This window comes from Elgaria multicarinata, chromosome 2 (genome assembly GCF_023053635.1).
Source record: "Elgaria multicarinata webbii isolate HBS135686 ecotype San Diego chromosome 2, rElgMul1.1.pri, whole genome shotgun sequence".
NCBI classification, from domain to species: Eukaryota; Metazoa; Chordata; class Lepidosauria; order Squamata; family Anguidae; genus Elgaria; species Elgaria multicarinata.
In genome coordinates, this window is record NC_086172.1 from 70,164,036 (window position 1) to 70,184,769 (window position 20,734).

The 20,734-nt window shown below is 38.4% G+C and overlaps 1 protein-coding gene across 1 annotated transcript in view; it reads right to left on the bottom strand.

The window, feature by feature from the left end:
• PTPN4 (protein tyrosine phosphatase non-receptor type 4) overlaps window positions 1–20,734 on the bottom strand; it is a 109,957-nt gene that overhangs the window by 62,457 nt on the left and 26,766 nt on the right. The window contains exons 2-5 of the mRNA XM_063116696.1: window positions 11,140–11,294; window positions 7,017–7,124; window positions 1,505–1,547; window positions 1,248–1,326 (exon numbers count right to left, since the gene is read on the bottom strand). Of these exons, the coding sequence (XP_062972766.1) occupies window positions 1,248–1,326; window positions 1,505–1,547; window positions 7,017–7,124; window positions 11,140–11,277 (368 nt within the window). The 5' untranslated portion in view covers window positions 11,278–11,294. The remainder of the gene's footprint in view (window positions 1–1,247; window positions 1,327–1,504; window positions 1,548–7,016; window positions 7,125–11,139; window positions 11,295–20,734) is intronic.

Genomic DNA, 20,734 nt, shown 5'->3' on the forward strand with positions numbered 1-20,734 from the left:
GTTTGTAAATGTAGCATTTTAATATTTATCTAGTGACTTATTTCAGAGCAGGTCTGAATGTAGGCTGGAATATTGGGCCCATAGGCCAAAAAGCAGCTGCTTCCTGTGAGAGATTTTTCTGGGACAGGGGGAGGATAGGGGCAAATGAAGTGAACGCAGCACTGCGGGTGTTCAACTACACAGGGAGATTAATTAGTTGTTGTCTGAATCCCACTTACAGCGTATACTACAAACCACTCCTGCATAGAAAATCAATTGGGATTAAAGTAGCTTTAGCAAAACAGAGCTACAGCAATGAATGCTTTGACCTCTCCATAATAACGTGCTAAATAAAAACAATCTTCCATTTATATATCTTACTGTACAGTAAAGACATAATTCAAATGTTAAAATATAATTTTAATTAGCAAGGCATTTGGGTATTGCTAGCCAAGTAGGCATTTTGGCACTCATATTAATTAACTCTAAATTAACTAATTTACAATTTTAGGGTAAAACCAAATGTCTGCATGTTTATTAATCACAGCGGCTTGTCCATTTGGTTATAAAGTGTGGGTGGAGAGGTGGTTAACTTTTTATTCTCAAAGAAGCCTGGGAGGGGGTAGGAATTGAAACCCACTTTCCTTATCCATCTACACTCTACTACTTTAAGCTGTTTTTTCTCCCTCTTTGCTTACTTCATGTATCAGAGGAAAATGGCTTAAAGAAGGCCATGAGGCAAGGTAAGAGAGCAGTGGGTTTCACACTCTTCTCTGCACAGTCCTTTTAAAAAGAATTTAACCCCTCCACCCCACTTTATAGCCAAATTTGCAAGCATGTGTTTAATAAATACATAAATGTCTGGTTTTGCCCTTACAAAGCAGTCCTCTCTAATACATACAGCATCAAGAGTTGTAGGATAAGTGGTGCGCAGGAGAGAATCAGATGGTATTGAATCAAAATGAGTAAATACAATTCAATCCTAAACACTGTGCTTTTTGCCAAATTCTGAATGACTTGTAGGATTCCTAAATAAAGGTTTTGACATAAACTACAAACATACTTATTATCAAAGCTTCTCAGAACAGACACTATCCATTTCATCTATGATATTCCCAATCATGAATAATCTGAAAGTTTTGGGTAGGTTTCTTATAACAATAAGAGATATCCAAGTTATTCAGATATATTTTATATAGTTGCAGTGTAACAAAACTCCTGTGTAACAAAACATCAAGGTAACTTATTAAAATGAGAGAAACTGATACCGTGTGTATTCTTCTTGAAGCTTATTAGGATCGCTTACAAAAAATTTGACTCTGAAGTTCAAACTGTGAGGAGATCCTCCTAAAATCAACCAAAACATCTGATTAGACTATTTTATATCCCAAATTAGTAAGCATTTTAATCTTAATTTAGTAAATATTCAAAATAAATTTATTTATTTATTACATTTTTATACCGCCCAATAGCCGAAGCTCTCTGGGCGGTTCACAAAAATAAATAATAATAAAAGTTTGCTCACTCTTCAACTGTTTCCTGATTGGCTTGTTTGGGTCCAGCCACCTCTGAAAGAAAAACAAAACAAAACAAAACACCTCATTATGCGTTTTTTAAAAACAAAACAAAAATCTCACCACCAATTATTATTGAAACATGTCTCTCAGCAAGACAATGTTAAACATGCATGTGTGTGTTGGCAATTATACTCTTCCTTGACAGCTAGACCAAGGTGGGCTTCTGACACCTGGTCTGGAGACTAAAGTTTTTTACAGACTCCTTCATGAGTACCTGACAGAAACTGATTGCTTTCTGTTCCATGCAGCCAATGAAGATACTGACTTACATAGGATAAACAAACCATGACATATCTCAGGCAAGCTACGGATCATTTAACATGCTTTTTTCTGTCTCAGAATCATAGAAATTACCACAATACCTCAAATTGTAATGTGGCAATTCATCAGTGCTTGTCAAACATAATGTAAAATATTGTTGCAGTTCACTAATACACAAGATATAGCCCTCTCTACTTTGAAAACTATGGGTGGGATCCAACTAGTGTCCCTCCGCCAACAGAAGAATTCTGTCAGTGGAGTGAGAGATTGTTTGGAGTAGATTGAGGTGTGTGTGTGTGTAGGCTGCAAGGAATTGTTTGTGGGGGGGACGAACCCTCCCCATTCCACTGACAGAAGCCTTCTGTTGGTGGAGGGGCAGTAGTTGGATTCTGCCCTACAGGACCCTGACATATTTTGTTATGGGAGCAGCCATAAGCAACTGGATTGAAATGTTGATGCTGAGGAAAACCAGGTTTTCTAGACAGTAACTGCTAAAAAATGCACCCATTCTTATAAGGAACTTAATGGAAACTGAAAGCACATGAACATCCTGAGCACGTTAAAGCTCTGCTTGATTCCTATCATCTTGATTTACGGATTTTCAATTGTTTCTTTTTCTAGCTCAATAACATAAAGAAGGAAATTACCATTAAAAGAAAGAAATCAAAACCACCATTTCTCTTTTTCTGTTTTATTAACATTCATACCTCACATTAATATTTTTCAAAAGACTTGCACAAAATGAATGTATCTGAGTTTAGAGTGCTACAAACATTTTGAGTGATACACCAAATAGATAAAGAGCCTCCTTTAATCCCTGCATAAAACCACTTTAAATAGTACATTACAAAATAGCAGTAGAACTCAACACTAGAGGGAGCATATGAAGAAGTCTGCAAGACAAGATCACTCCAGCTGCCACAAACAAGTATAACACCTTAAACAGGAACCCCGTTTGTGAAACTGTTATCTAATTCCAGGCACAACTCAGTTTTTCCAACCCCAAAATGCCTCTATTTCTCCTGCTGGTTTTAATCTCAGGATTAATGAAGTACCATTTTATTTTGGAAGTGCTTCAATTGGAAACACCTATAAGGTAACAAAGAAAAACTGAGCATAACTTTCAGGGACATGTTTAATATACTTTATGTCTATCCAAGTGTTAACGTGCATGGCATATATGATTTAGGAAGAAGTCTATATTCATTCCAGTTGTTGGCCAATTGTGGGACTTCAGATGTTCAGTCTAATGGAAAGAACAAAAGGACACATACATCCTGATTAAAATAGCCACATTTTCTTTAGGAAACTATGACTGCCCCTTTCTAGATCTGTGATCCAAGGAGTGTGTTACTGACTATATGTGGAACATTCAAGACTTGCTTTCTAGGCCACTGATTTCCAGGCCTTACCCTCTGCAGACTGAAAACAAAATGCCTTATGAACACAAAGGATCTGTCATCTAAGTCAGCAGTATGACTCTAGTTTGGAAAAATCAGTAAACAAAAGTACTATGTGTTGTTCCAACATGTTACTTGATGGTGCAATATAAGAAACCTGATGAGGTACTGAGTTGTTCTTCCTTCTTATTTGTGAGAACTTTAAATAAATGTTACAATACAGCAAAAAAAAAAACATTAATATTAAACATAATTTGTACTTTTTTGTATTAATTTGCAATATAAAACTTAATTTGTATTTTAGATATTAAAACTTGCGTCCTTTTAAAATACAAATGGTAACAAAGTTGGAGCCCAGGAAAAGGGACCTGTTTACCTAGCAACGGGACAGAATAGGATGGTCATACTTTAAAAACAGATCAAGGAAGTTATCACATGAACAATGCTATTTAGTTTAAAAGAGATTATGGGTGCAAGAACAGATGGATATTCACTGTCCGTTAATTTAAGCTAGACACCAAGAAGAACTTTCTACCCACTAAGTATTTTAAAATGGATAGTCTTCTAAGAACAATTGGTGGAAAGAAAGACATTGGATAAACTTGTTATACATATTTCCGGCTACAGAAGTAGCCAGCCCTTGTGATTTAGAATCTTGCTTACAGGATGGTTTTCCCACTACCTTAAAAATTTTCAGTGTTACACAAGTTCCTCTGCGGTTGCTTTTTAATGGGAAGTGAGCTGTTTGCATTGTGGAACTGAACAGGAATGGTGGGAGTGGAGGGTGGCCACAAAAAAGAAAGAAAGAAAGAAAGAAAGAAAGAAAGAAATTCCTGTTAAAAACCTGCCTTCTGCAGCATATCAACAAGACTGAAAGGGTGGGACAGGAATGAGTCAGACAAAAGCTGGTTGCTACAAAATGCACTGGCAGCTGGGACTGGCTGCAAGAATCAGACTTAGGTCAAAAAGCAGGGCTGTAGTTTTCAGCACTCAGGGAATTCTGAAGCCCACGTCTGGAACATAAATGATTAAAAATATACAGGCTGTAACTGCAAATAGTTGCTCAGCATCTCTCAGTGTGTTTTGGAGGGTCTTCGGTAACCTGGATGCAATAGGCTCTGTCCTAAGCAATGGGCAGGAATTACAGATTTGGCTCCTCACTAGACTGGTATCAGCACCAGGCATCCCATTACAGCTATCAGGGTTCCAGCACCCTGGCAGAGCCCAACACTAACACCTGCCCTGTTTCCCCTTAATCATTTTTTCCTTGGCCTGGAATTCTGAGAAATACAACGTGAGTCTAGCTGCTCCCTACATAACATTGATCTGAGGCATTGCGGGAAATTAAAAGAGCAGTTCGAGCCAGAAACTTTGTGCTATTTGGAAAGTTCTTGCCCTTCACCGCCACATAAGGCCTGGGAGGTTCACCAATAAAACCAGCCATAATTTCCCCTATTTCCATGCTCCTTTGATGAATTGGCATTAACCTGACTAGAACATTATACATCTAACACCTCATCTTAAAGTGGGAAGCAGAATACCAGCCATGCCACCAGACAATAATGACCCTTGTCAAAGGGCTGCCATTTGCTGATGCCAACATATTGATCTGCATAACCTCAAAGCAGCATTTGACCTCATTTGTCTTGGTATGAAATATGGGTTTTCTTTAATGCAAAAATTATCTTGACTCTGAATCAGCTAAAGAGCAAAACTTTATCCTAAACTAGGGAAAAACAGCACAAGTGCATAATTTTAACATTTATGTTCATAAATATGGTCTATAACAAATTTTATTGGGACACGAAACTACTCATTCTATTACAAGACAAATGCAGGGGGGTGCTTTGCATGCAACTGATTTTAATCAGCCTTTTTTTTTAAGTGTCCCATCTAATGCGTTTGCTCAACCCTTGTAATACTGTATGACACTTCGTGCATATGCTATTTTCCGAAGCATATTATTAAGTACTTTCCAAGTGCTTAAGAGTAATTAAAATATTTACAATATTCTTGCACAAGTTTTTTAATTATTATAAACAGCTGGAGCAGTAATAGGTCACTGAAAGTGCCCATTACAATCCCTATATAACAGCTATACATTAACCTTCTGAAAGTATTGGCAAAGTCTACATAACTAGCCGTTCTAGAGAACTAGGAAATGCAAATAGAAAGAAATTACTATAATGTACCCTACAGATGATAAATTAACAGCACTCCCCAGCTACTAAACTACAATTAGCATTAAAACGATAATGGATTAAGAAACCTGCAGAATATTTGAAATGGAACCAACTAATGTCTTAAATGTTTGCTCTAAGATCAAAACAGCAGTTAATAGTTCAGCTGATAGCTTTGTTCCAATGGATCTAGTCACCAATAAAAGTGATGCAAATAAAATCAATTCAGAAACATCTAATTACTGTGCTATGCTTTCCTATATATCCCTACCACAACACACAAGCAAATCAGCAGCATCTCATGGATTAATCAAAGAGAGCTAGAGGGGGAAACAAACTATAGTCATCATAGTAACTGAAATATGTAGTTCCCCTTCATTCTTTTGTTTGTGGCCTTTTTGGTTTGGTTTTGCTTATTTTTATTCTTTTGTTTCAATTGAGAAGCAATATATAAATATTGCTAAGAACAAATAAATTTGGATAAACACTGCTGGAAGCTGGTGCTGAGGGTCTATTGCACTGTGCCTTGGTCATTGGTCCATATAGGGCTCTATTTTACCCCCTATGCTTTTTAATATCTACATGAAGCTACGGGATGTCATCCAGGGTTTAGGAATTCAGCCTCATAATTATACCGATGATACCAATCTCTCTCTCTTCTTCTCTCTCTCTCTCTCTCCTTTTCAGCTGATGTCAAGAGAGCTATGGAAATCCTGAAACATTGTCTGGACACAGTGTTGGATTGGATGTAGGCTAAGAAGTTGAGGCTCAATCCAAATAAGCTTTTACTGATAATTAAATAAGCCTGTCCTGGATGAGGCTGCACTCTCTCTGAAGGATCAGTTTCATAGTCTGGAGATGCTTCTAGACCCTCTTTGCTCCTGGAAGGTCATGTGACTGCCGTGGTCTGGAGTGTCTTTGCCCAGCTTCAGCTGGTGTGCCTCTTCCTGGAGAAGGCAGATGTGGCTACAGCAATCCTTATTGTAGCCACCTCCTGTTTAGACTTGATTGTTTTGTTATGAGAAGTTCTAAAAGTTTTTAATGTTGTATATCGTTCTGGGGGTCCTTTCGGGTAGAAAAAGCAATTTGTATATGCTTTAATTAATAAAAGCATAAAGTTTACACAGTTCCCAAGGTCTAGCCTTTCTATTCTCAATGAGTACTAGGTGGCTTCAATCCAGTACCCACTTTCTTGCCAGTTAACACCACTGAACTTACTGTTGTGATTTTGTATTAACACAAGCTAGTTGTGAATGCTAATTATACCCAAACTAACATTTCAGTGATTCCACAGCACCCATCACCAAGCATCCAAACTTTGTTTAGAAGTACTTCCAATTCTTATGTGCCAGAGGAGGAAGGGGGAAACAGACTAAACTGAAGAAGTTCCCACTTCTCTAGAAAACGTTTTTACAGATTTCTTTAAGGGTGGAAGGCGGGAAAGTATCAATACTTCTCTATAAATGCTCAGAATACATATTTTAAAGACACCTGTTCTGTATTTTATATAGAAATCAGGGACATAAATTAAGCGGGTTACCTGATCAGCAAAACATAATCTTAAACTTCAAGAAAATAGCAAAGAGGAAAAATTATTTTAGAAAATATCTAGAGCTTACCGGATTATCAGTAGAATCATCAGCCAATTGTAAACCAAAGTAGTCTCTCTCAGTCAGATCAAGATGCTTGAAAACTATATCCAACAAAACTTGTCCCTGATCATGTTTCTGTAAAAAGAAAATACTGAATAAAACTGCTTCCAAAATTTCAACCATCAAACCATCAACCACCTTGCCTCTAATCATTTCATCCAGCCCAAAATCTTTTTGATATGGAGGAACAGAAACAGGCTCCCAAAGCTACATCTTCAGAAAACTTTAAGACTTTTTAATTGAACACGAAACGGTCTTATCTGGAAGTCTGCTGTTCAAGCTTTGACTTGTTCTCCACTTTCAATATCATCAATAATGTCCTATAATCTGTCAAAGTAAGGAAATTGTGGCCCTCTAGATGCTGGTCTGTAACCTTAGCTGGCATAGCCTATGATAATGGATGATGAGAATTGCAGTTCCACAAAATTAGGAGGGTCACATGTTCACCATCCTTGATCAAAGCTCAAAAGAAAAGCTTTCTAGACTTTTCCCTGGTCTCTTAGTAAACATTTATGATGTGAACAACAGATCCATTCCAAATTTTTGACTGTACTGTCTCTTGCTTTGTATTTTGGAACTGCAATTTAGGAAATGTGCCTGAGAGATCTGTTTTGAAAATTAGTATTTAACCAAACTAAAACAGGCATATGACTATATACAATAAATACGCACATTAAAACTAGTGAGGATTTTATATTTTTTGTACCACAGAAATTTATTAACTTTGCCTTTTGGGGCTAAAATTTCAATGGGGTAAGAAGCCGAAATCAACAAAGAGATGCTAGGTAAACAATTGTACACTATTAAGTTTGGTGAGTAAGAAGAGTTAACAGAACTTTTATCAGAGTACTTGAAATGAGGCATCTTACTGAATCTCTTAATGACTCTGAGGTTAAAGGACCATATCCACATACGGTTTGTCTTTCAACTATCCATAAACCAAGGAAACGAATACAGACAGAAAGGGAGCAATTACTATTGCCTCCAATAAACACAGAAGAAAGTGTATATTCTTCTAACAAGTTTATTTAAGCATATCTTCACTTACAAAGTATAATTGAATGTGATTGCAAAGTTTGCCTTGTTCAAATGACTGCATGTTACTATATGCCTCAAATTCAAATGATTTCTTTAACTCCACTATATTACAATGCACCCTTGCAGCCATCAAAATGCTCAGCATGCCTGTCCCTGCCCTTGAGATTTTGGACATGTCTCTTCTTCTTATACTTCACAGGTTTGCTTCTTAACCACTCCTTTGTTTTCTTCACGCATTCCAAACTCTGTGCCTCCTTTCACGCTACCTTGCACGCTTTGGCCTGCTCGCCAAGCAGAACTTCCTTTCTATGCTCAATAATGTTGAAGATCAGCTAGCCGATGAAGCATTTGACATGAAAAAGTAAGTACACAATAAGTTTTCCCTCCCCACCCGACCACCTTATATTTTACGAGCTGAGAAGTCCATGTGCCTTTTGGCATTTGTTTTCCACAAATCTCTATGATACAGTATAATATCAGTTTCAACAACCTGTTCAATAGATTCACTATTTGGACAAGCGTTTTGTTAAAATTCTAAGATTCACACATCTATACTATACTATACACCAATTATCAGCCTAAATCAGACACAAACCACCTCAATTCCCCAAAGATTGAGTTACTTCTTGTAAATTTATTATTAACAAAAAAGACAGGTGAAAATTATTACTGTTGGCATACCCATAAAGCTTATTTATGAAGCACCCTTAGAATACATATGAAACTAGCCCTCAGGAAAATCAGAGTAGTTTCTCCATTTGATAGTAGTTTCTAACAATTTGCTTTGCATTAACAAAAATGGTGATGCTGAGTTCTTTGAAGCCACAAACACCTTTATTCTGAACCCATGCAATGTGATTTCAATTGTCAAAATAATTTAAATAATTATGGCTGCATTCCTAGGCACCTGAGAGTAAGTCATGCTGAACACAAGGGTATTTACTTTTGAATAAACATGCATTGGATGGTGCTGTAAAATGCATTTTTACAAAGTCAGAAGGAACATGATTTAATTTAAAACTACAATTTGTGTGATAAAATGCACCAAGCTCAAAAATGTATATCATGTGATGTATTATTTTAGCTGAATATAAGTCTGAATATAATTCTGACTTTATTTTGGCCCTGTTATGTTTAATTAAACAAAGATCCATTTCCAGAGTATAATGAGAGAATGCTGTCTATTTAGCTATATTAACTGCTGAGAAGTTTCTTATTAAAATGATGCTTTGTACAAAATCTCTCAATTCAATCTATATATCTGAAACACTCTTCCTCAGTCCAGCCCTTCTGTGTCCCCCAAAGGCTTCTCCTGAACATCCAGGGAAAGCCTGGCATCTGGTATCGAGACTACAGTGGGAGGGTATTAGGAAATATCATTTTTGGATTGTAGTTGGTAATTTTAAATCACCAACTACAACCAACAATTCACACCTTTATATATACCATGAACACTTCTCAAGGAAACTTCACACATTGCTGGGAACTGCCTAAACCAAACCACACCTCTTCTTTATGTACTTCTATGCAGAGAAGATACTGAAGTTCTGTCAATGTACATACATCTTCTGACGGTGCAGATGGGCAAATTCCTCCTTTGCATGTTATCACAGAAACAAGACCTACTCATTTGTAACCCACCCAGAGAACATTAGTTATTGGATTAAAAATATAAGTAAATAAAAATATTCTGCTTGGATATTTCTTGGTTAACATGTGAAGCCAACAAAGTGTCTCATTTTGTTGTACAGGTCCTAACATATTGAAGAAAGAAGAAATGACTAGTCATATACACTAACATACCCTTTACATAGAAGACTGTCCTATAGAGCAGCAGTGGGAAGAGAAACAGTGAGAGCGCAGCATAGTGCAGCCAGGTGGATAAATAGGGGACATGGCAAAGGACAAGGACATGCTTTTTGCCATCCAAAGGGGGTCCCCACAGGTATTTTAAATCATCAACTACAATCAAGGAAGTGAAACATCTGTCAAAAAACCAGATTTAGATCAGGGCCACCAGTAGTTAGTAGTTTTTTTAAAAAAATATATAGGAAGATTGATTTGAATTTGTGGATCTGACAACACTGCAAATTAATTATTGCAAATAAAATGAGCCTGTGCAAGCTTATGAGAAAGCTTGCATAGTTACTGAAAGTATGTAAGAAATCCACACATTCAAAATTGAAAAACCAGAAGGTAGATTCATGATCTAGAGATGTGAAGGGGAAAAATACAGACAAATACACACATGTGCACACATCCCTGCAATTCTGATTCACATAGCTCTTTCCTTGCTGCTAGCAGCAGTAGTGAAAGAGCAATTTGTATCAGGATCTCTGATCTCAGGAATCTTCATAGAGATTAACATTTTCCTCACTGGGAAAAGAGCAATCAGGATATCAAGGGGAGGAGGAGAAGAGAACACTCACTTCGTGTGTGTGTGGGTGGGGGGCAGTTAAGGTCTTGGGGGGCACCCCAGTTCTAAATAATAGTACATACTATTTATATAGCATCTAGACCAATCTTAAAATGATTTGGCATACCTATTCCTCCACCGCCAGAATGATCCACATACATTATTTCTGTAGCCATGAACAACAAAACTACAAGCTATTATTTCGACATAGAAGGGGGTTGGGGGAGGGTGGGAGAGGCTGAAAGAAAATACGCTGCCTAATATCCACTAGCAAATTTGTGGCTGATCTGTGTTTTGAACCAGAGACTTACTACAAGCTATTATTCTTGATTCTAGCAAGCTCAGGTCTGGGACATCTCTTCTGAATTCCAAGCTGCATTTTTAGGAAATCTCGATGAATGTTAAAAATAAAGAAGGCCAGAAGAAAGGCCAGCCCTGAAAATAGACTTCAAGAAGGGAAACTGCTTTAACATCAGATGCTTGTAAATTCATTCTCTTCCTTTTTCTTAATGACCATGTTTATATAAATAAATGGACGGCTAAATCCAGATATCAGATATCGTAGGAATGCCTAAAACCTAAACATGATGTAATAATGGATGAAGTGTGGTAAGTTTCTGAAAACACAGTACTTACGTTAACTCTGAATGCTTGTATGGTATTATCCAGAAGAAGAATATTGCAGACCACCTCTGTATGCTGTCTGTCTCGTGCCAGTTCAGATGCTCGAACATTGTAGGTTCTGCCAGCAGGCAATCGGAAACGTGCGGTCATTACTGTCCACACAGCGTCTTCAAGGGGAAAAACAAAGACTTATCATGTGCGATCTTAACCATTCACAAGGTGGATTTAACAAGAAAAGCTAATCCCATAGCCAAGGCATTAAATGTATTTATTTACAATATTTGAATACTATATAAATAAATAAATAAATAAATAAATAATAATAATAATAATAATAATAATAATAATAATAATAATAATAATAATAATACTCCATATCTAAGGCAGATTCCAGAACGGTGAATATAAAAGGCACAATAGCAAAAGGATGAAAAGATTAAAACACCATGTTTAAATTATTAAAAACAGAATGCCAACAAAAACCATGTCTGGTCATTTAAGGAACGATTCTTGGAACAGAACTGTTTTCTGTTCCAACACAGTGTTGGCACCTGTATGACCTCCAGAGGCAGGGAGTTCCAAAGAAAGGGGGCCATCACACTGAAGGCTCTTCTCTTGTATATTCTATTTAGTGTTATACAATATATAAATTCTTCCTTTGATGTTGAAACTAGCAAACTCTTGTCATCCTTAAATGTAAAAGTTCTGATTTTAACATGTCATAAAAAATATATGAAAGGGCAGTAACCAAAATTTTATCTCTCACAGACAACCATAATTATACACACACACTCACAAACAGTATTCTAAGAATTGTTTTTACGTCTAAAGATTCTGCTGATTGTTTTGCAAAATCGATGCAGAGTAATCTCCCTAGAAATCTTAATTTCTCTTGAATATGTCACTAAGAACCCTATTCACGTGTTACATGAAAGGAATCCAGGAACTGGTTTTAGGTGAAGGATCCATGCTGCTGCAAATTTCTCATCAGCCACCTATACAATGACATGGAATGTTGCATTGCACCTTTATGGAACCTGCTAGCTTTACAACAGCACAAACTAAGCTGTTATCATGTGCTATGGCAACTTTACAGAGCTCCTGATGTCTGCTTTGGTGGGAACCATGTTACCTTAGAATATGAAGTATTTACCAGTTTCAAGATGCTCATATTTGGGCAGTTTGCATGACATAACAGCCCACCATGGGTTATTTAAGTGACGGACAGTGTGTACAGGGTGCATGTGGCCACCATTTTCCATATCCAACCCCCACTCTGCAGTTGTGTCATGCAAACTTGGCAAGCATAGGTTATGTGAGGGTTAAAAAAAACTTAGCATAACGCCAGGGTTGAATAACACATGATGAGCTGTGTCATGCGAACCAGATGTGTCAGATAACTTTCTTCTTCTTTGATGCTCAAAATGTTACTGTATCTACTTGAATCCATTAAAGTACTTACTCAGATTATCCAGTATTGGCTTAATTTTGAATTTAAAAGTTGGGAATTAGTTTACTGTAAACAAGTTAAATAGCAGCAAAGGATCAGTGATAACATTGACCTTATACTATCTTGAGGCAAGATGGGACACAATAGGCATGAGCTTTGAGCAATTTGTATGTATGTATCAATACAAAGAATTGTTTTAAAGACTATGCATCTATGAAAATATTTTCACAAGTTATAACTTGTGCAGAAATAATCAAACCAAAATTAGCTCTTTTAAAGCTTTTAGAAATTCACTTACAACAATTGATTGTATCCAATGTTCCACTAACCCAGTGGTTCCCAAACTTTTTCAAGTCACTGCCCCCTTGGTTCCACAAACACATGCCCAGCGCCTCCTACCCTACCCTATAAAAAACATTATTCAGAATAGCGCTTTTCAACGACCCACCAAGGAAGATAATAACAATAAAATTCAAACCAGAAACAGTTATTTGAATACTTTATTCAAAATCCAATGGGTATGCCCTGCCATGCTGGCTGCAGAGGTGTTCGCTCTTTTTCCCCTCCCTCCCTCAGCAAGCCTGGGGTGGATGCTTCCCATTTAGAGGGGATTCTATTAGTTGAAGGACTTTTTTCTGTCTAAACATGCATAAAATTGTGCCTTTAACTTATCATGTCACACTAGCATGAATACAGGAATCAAATAGGATTTCCTTCTTCAGTGGAACACACTTACTTAGGAGTAAGCACCATTTTGTTATAGGAAAGGATAATGTATTTTATTTAAAATTTAAAAATAATTATCTGCCACTTGGTTCAGAGTTTTCCTATGGAAAACCTGGCTGGGACTGAAGTAGAGGGGGACTAATTTTACTGTACTTATTGTCTTTAAATATGGTTAAATATATCACAGTTACCTTGTTATTCTATTTCTACAATTCATTTTCTCCTGTCTTTTCGTCACCCTCCCTTCGTTTTCAGGCTGCATCCTATGCACATTTACCTCAGAGTAAGTTATATTGATCTCAGTGGGGCTTACTTCTGAGTAAACATAATTAGGATTGTGCTGCAGCTCTGTTTTTATGGTGACACAAGATACACACATACCATGTTTACCAAAAGAATGCTTGAAAAAAGGGGGTTGGACACCCTGAAATAAGCAAGGGCAGATAGGAATGGTTTCAGCAAGCATTCTGGAAAAAGGTGCTGCTGAATCTTCTTTACATAGGAAGGACCTGGGGAATTGCAATTCTCTCTCCCTCCCCCTTTTCTTTTCTCTCCCAATCCTGTTGTAGTCCAGATTTTTTTGGGGTTGGGAACACACACAGAGACACACAGCATCTCTCTCTGCATCCAACCCCCCTCCCCTCAAGCCTCACAATAGCTGTGGGGCTGATTACGACAGCAGGGCAGCAGCTCAGAGGGGAGATGGCCCCAATCTGCAACTCCTGATGGGGAAGGGAGCCTGGTGATGCCTTGCAGCAGCACAAGAGGTCCTGCTCCTCACCCACCCAGCCAGCCGCTGTTCTTGGCAGCTGCTCCGCCTCCCGCCGTCCTCCACGTGCTCCTTCCTCTCCGCTGCAGGGCTGCTGCTCCCGCCTTGTGCAGCAACTATCGCGAGAGGTCTGCCGGGCAGCTTGTAGGAGGGAGCAGCTTTGGCCGAGGGAGTGAGCAAGCAGGCAGCGGTGTCTCCAGCAGGAAAGAAGCCCTGGGCCCTCCTAGGCAGGAGAAGAGTGGGCAGAGCAGCTGAATTTGCTGGTTTCCTGCTCTGTTGCCTCCTGTGGGCGCTTCCCCCACCCCCTACTTCTGGTGGGGCCGCTGTGGCCTTGAGATAGGAGGAGAGAGCGGCTGCGTGAGTGAGAAAGTCCTTCCTGAGCAGGATCAGTGTGGGGAGAGCTGCTGAATTTGCCGCTCTTTCCTGCTCGGTCCCTGGGTTTTAGGACCTTCTGGAGAGACCACCTTGAGTGCCCCCCTGCTGCCCCTTTGCCTGTTAGTGCCCCCCTGTCGTCCTTTTGCCTCTTAACGTCCCCTATGCAATCCCACCACCCACAGGGGGACAGTACCGCCCACTTTGGGAACCACTGCACTAACCGAACCAGGTCCATCAGAAGAACAGGGAGGGAGGCAATTTCCCCTCCTTCAAGTAGCCCCCCCCATGCTCTCAAAATCTCCTTCAGAGGGCTGAGAAAGCCTCCAAATAAGATTTTTAAGTGGTGCAGAGGGCTCCAGGGATGTACTAGTTCTACATGCAGTCTCTTTGGATTTATGCTGCTCAAACAAAAGTCTCCTATGTCATATGGTAAACTATTTTTGAAACCCAGAAAGGTCTGTGATGTGGAATGTATATATGTTCTTCAAAGAGGGTGGGGGGGGGAGTTACTGGGAATGTAAAAAAAAATTTTAGATCCCTGTGTAAGCCTACCTATATAAATTAGCTTGGCAAGGTGTGAAACAGAAGCTTTCAGTCTCTATGTCGCATACACACCACAAGCACTAAAACTATCTTCCCCCTCTGCTACGTTTTTAGATGAAAATGAAGCTCTGAGTTCAAAGTTGTGCTAGAGGACTTTCATATGCACAATGGAACTTTACATTCCTCTGTTGCTCCTTGAGGCCTTCCCCCCCCCCCCAATCTGCTCCGAAGGGCTCCTACATCACCAAGCAGATTTTGGTGATCCAAGTGGGGAATCACTCCCCCTTCCTGTTCCCCGACAGAAGCTTTCCATTGATGGAGGAGTACGTTGAATTTCACATTTTAATTTTAAACAATTTAAATGCAACAATACATTTTAATAAACTACAATTTAATAGTAAAACAAATTTGACAATTTAAAAATAACTTGCATGTTATAATGCAGTAGATGCTTCTTTCTTTTTAAATGGCTTGTCCCAATGTTAAATTCCCATGCTCTCAAGTCAACAATACTGTTGGACAAGGCTCAAGCAATGTCTAAATCATCTATGCAGCCCTGATGGTTGGACCAGAGGGGCTAAATTAACACTCCTCCTGGAGGTGTGCAGATTGCACAGGAATCATGCAATCATCCCCACACATATTGTTGTTACTCCCACACACTTGATTTTGCACCATTCTTACATATCTTTAAGACCAGATTCACTTCTTTCAAACATGAAAATTTTATACCTGAATTAATTTTATTATGCCATTTTCAGTCAGTCAGTCAGTCACCCTCTCATGCACACACATATTACCAGATCTATCATTACTTTTTCTTCCTAACTATGTCAACACTCAGAAAATTTGAATGGATGCTTTATGGCAGGGAACTGCAAACCTCAGAAAAGAGCCCCTTGGAAATTCAAGCAAATTATTCTCTGCAACCGATTTACAACTTACAGTTGTACCTTCCATTCCTGCTTTACTTAATTTTGAATTTAAGAAATTCATTCTACTTTCTCAGACATGACTAGAAAGCTGATGTCTTTAGTACCTAATGAAGACATCTTACACAAACAGAGGCAGGACACTCATCCTCACAAACCTGGCTTTAACATGATTGTTGAAACTGATTATATACTAAGAATATGTAGTGTCCAACAAATCATAATATGCTCTTGTTTACCAGTTTAAAAGTTGTTGATCACATAAGTTGTATATTTGGATACAATGCCATAAGCTTCCATGAAGCATCTCGCAAACTCTTTAGAATTTACCCCTAAAATAAAAAGATTTTGAATCATGATTCAACTCTTCCAACATTCTTCAGTGCATTCTTCAGTGCATTTTGTGAACCGCCCAGAGAGCTTCGGCTATTGGGCGGTATAAAAATGAAATAAATAAATAAATAAATAAATAAATAAATCTAGGCTAAAAAAATAAGACACAAAACAAAAGCATTTTGAAATGAGGTTTTCTATACTAATTTATTTATTTAGAATATTTGTATACTGCTCTATATCTAACAGATTCCAGAGTAGTCAACATAAAAGGCACAATAGTAAAAGTCACTAACCTTACTTAGGGGCAGAAAGTGGAAACATTATAACCAATGCCATACCTACATTGTGGTATGTGCATCTTGCAATATGGTGTGGGGGGGGGGGGAGGGAGAGACTCTGCCAAAAGCAGCTATTCAACAGGCCAAGTAATCCTGCATTATTTTATTTTGATCACCCAAGGCAGCAAAGAGGTTGGCAGGCTGACACGGCAGGGCCACTCCTATAATTTTTGCCAGACCTTCCAGCCCCGTGTTTGACCAAAACATTGCTATGCCCATGAGTAACAAGGGTCATTCCTCCATATCAGGGACAACAAAAGAAAGAATAATGTATAATCAAATTTGATCTGGAAGCAGGTATTTGCTCTCTTTTAGCTGTAGAGGTCAGGTCTCTGAGTGATGGAATAGAAGAGGCAGACCCACAATGGGAGGGGATGCGAGTCACCCATTTACTTTTCCAAGGATGCTGAGGAAGGAGAAATCTGTCTCTGCTGGGACTGCACCAATGAGCTGTCTAGGAAAGACGAGCATATGCCAGAGTTCCTAACAGTGCAGTCTGATGATCCTCTAGTCCACATTCAAATAAATTCTGAATTTATAACTTAGATGAATGTAAAAACACAGGAAACTGCCTTATACTAAGTCAGACTATTGATCCGTTGCATTATCAACACTGACTGGCAGCAGATGTCCAGGTTTAGGCAAGTGTTTGTTCAGTTCTACCTGGAAATGCCAGGGATTGAACCTGGGACATCTGCTCTCGAGGTTTGTGGGGGGGTACTTAAAATAAATATAAAATAAAGTTGCACACAACTACAAGATTAGACTCTGAGCCTGCTTAGGTGCTGTGGAAAATGACCTAATTCCGAGGTTGTTTACTTCAACACAGGCACTGATTTCAAGTTGAGTTTCAGAAATCTGAGACTTCATTCCTCCCATTGACTAGAATGGGATCCACTTTTTTCAGAAGTGGATGAAATTTGCCTGTTTGTCAAAAGTGCATGAAATCTGCAAACATAGTAGCCCCTTAAGAGGACCTTGCACCTGCTAATCTCCAGAAAACTACTGCAGTGGTTTGCGTGCTATGTACTTTATGCATGCGCACGTACACACACACACACGGTCTGGGTTGGTTTGGGAGTCATCTTGAATAGTACATGGGTTGCCTTGCCGTGTGAATCCAGACTACTTCCTCTTCCAGCCACACTTGAAGGGCACTGCCAACAACATTTTTTATTTCTTGGTAGAACTGGATGACGTTTCAGATAGTTGTCCATCTGAGTGGATCAAGCCTGCCAAGTTTCAGATGAACAGGCACAGGGATCTTTGTGCATGAGCAGCCTTTATATTTTGAGGGTGTCTCAAGAGTTCCTTGTAAACCAATTCATGTGCAAATTACAGTACAGAAGTGGCCCTAAGTAAGAAAACTACAATGTTTCAGAAGGATAGATGCTGCAGATTATGTAGAATGGGAGTTGTAAAATTTTGTGATGGTACTGGTGGTGACTCACTTCCAGGGACTAGGTAGTTATGATGACTGAAAACCAGTTTACACCTTTTTTCATAGTGAAACCTGATGGCATTGGAACAATAGCCATCTCATGGTCTCATCCTCGCCCTCCCATAAAGCACAGTGATTGGAGAACAGGGAAAATGTGCCCTAGGATTAGAAAATGGACCTGTCAGCCACTCCCAACCCCCATCAGCATTTAGAGAAATGGAAGTAAAAGACACTATTCTTGGAGACATGCTGTCAGCCTTTCCAAAGCTGAATTGCAAATAAAGACTCATGTGGAGTTTATCTTCAGATCTGTTCACTTTGGAGGAATGTCTGCTTTGCCTCAGGAAGCACAACGAAAAGGCCCAACTCAGCTTGGGCTGAATCTAACACACATTCCTAATAAATACCTATCCAGGCTTTATTTTCTCAATTCCTGCAAAAAATAATACTTCTAACTTTCATTCAGCATATCTGTGATATTACCCAAATAAAAGTCTCCCATTTGATGCTACAGATTATTCTGCATTTCAGACATCAAGTTCTGGTGTTCTCACAGTAACTTTACCTCATCTCATTTTATTTGTATATTTGGATAGAGATATTGATACATCAGATATCTATAAAACTGTTGTTGTTGTTCATTACATTTCTATACTGACCCTGAGCTGAAGCTCACTGGGTGGTTTACAAAGATTAAAAAAAATAGTTATAATCAGTTCACACTTTCATTGCAGGAGTCTCTATGTATACCAGTGTTCTTTACAGCAAGGCCTTCAGGCCATTGGAGACTCTCAATCACCCTGTCCAGTATGTGCAGGGGTATTTTGCTTTGAAAGTCTGTGGCATTGTGTTTTTATATTCTGTTGTTGTTGTTTGAGGGACATGGGTAGCTGGGGCATGCCTTAATGAACTTCAGAATGCAGCCTTCATAGTTGTGGGCGCTCCCATTTTTTAAAATAAAAAATCTTAAGGCTGAGCCTTCTTGGGTATAGGCTGTAAGAAAAGGGCTTGATGTTATTGGTTTTAGTTTTTAACTATGGAGAGTAGGGTTTATGCCTCTGTTGATTTAGCAATGCTTTCTTTGCTAAAGAAAGTTGTTTAAGAAGTTAATTTGTTTTTGTTTTAAGAATTATAAACTGGTGAAAGCAGATATGACCTACAGATATGTAGGAAAAATTCATTAATAGGGTTTGCAATATTCTGTGTTAATTTGGTTATTTTGTAGATGAAGTAGCTTTCACATTGTTGGGTTTGTTTGTTTGCCAAAGTGGCTCCCATTTGAGAAATGGTGAAGATTATAAATAAATAGGGGTGCACCAATTCTGTTAATTAGAAGCTACACACAGTGATATGGAGGCAGAAAAGTTTCCCAGAAAAAAATCCAGTTTTATTTTTCCGCAAAAAACAATCCATTTATAAGTTCATTAAGTAATAATGAATGGATGCCAATTGCAAGTACAATATTAGGCAAACTTGGCAGTTTCAAAGTTTTAATTAATATTTTTCAGGTGATTATCCCTAGCATGTATGAGAGAAAATACATGTACGTCATTGAAATACATTTATGTCTCAATATGAAATAGAACTAATAGGAAGTGACAGCAAACTGAAGGTGCTCCAGCAACCTCAGAGAAAAAGAACTGAACTCTCCAGAAACAGAAGAGCGGCTGTCAGCATATCATGCACAGTTCTTTGGGTTGCTAATATAGTGTTTCAACTGTTTTCAGTATCTTCATTTCCCCCCGTAAACAATGCAAGGGAAGTACATGGTATTGGACAGTGTCCAAAGGCAACATTTCATAAACTCAAATAGCATTAGTGGAGTTTCACTGAAACATTCCAATGCACTATGCATTCGTCATTACACTTGTGCAACCACACTTGCACAAATGTAGTTCAGAACCTAGTTTCTGCTAGCGCAACATTACCTGCGCTAGTGGAATGACACAGTTTGATACTGCCCATCGCCTTTAAACGTTTACACATATTCAAATAAAAATGTACACATAATATAACATTTAAACCCTATTAAGTATGCTTTAATATCCCCCCTCAAATACTATGTCAAATACTTGTGGTTTTGTATTGGAACAATTTTTTTTTAATATGGGTACTTCCGTTTCGTTTCATTTATTCAATACAAGTAAAATAACAATGTGAAATTTAATCACTCTAGGTCATCAGAACATTTTACAATATAAAAAGATTTTTTTCCAATATAAGTTATCCTATGCAAATTAGACTAAGGAAATTTTCCAGTTCAAAATTTTCCAGAAAATCCACATCACTATGGCGGAAGACTGTGCCAGGCTGCCTCACACTCAATGGGCATTCCTCAGCACCTGCTATTCACACATTTTACTTTAAGTTTGAATAGGGATCTTCACATGTAGAAGCCAACTTGTGAAGGTTTCAGCTATGTGATCTCTACACTTGGACCTTCCCATTATGTGAACCTTTCATTGCATTGTGTTTTTATTAGGAATCTTGGGAGGCTTTATACTTGTCCTTAACTTACACAACAAACATTTATTGTCCAAATACACACACACACACACACGTACGTGTATATGCAGGCAGGTAGTGCTGTGAAAAGATTAAAATGCAGATGGCTGATCCTGCCGGAAGTCCTTTCACTGCAGGCTACAGGGTCAGCTTTCTAGAACTACACTTCAGTTTGTTTTGATTTTCTTGACT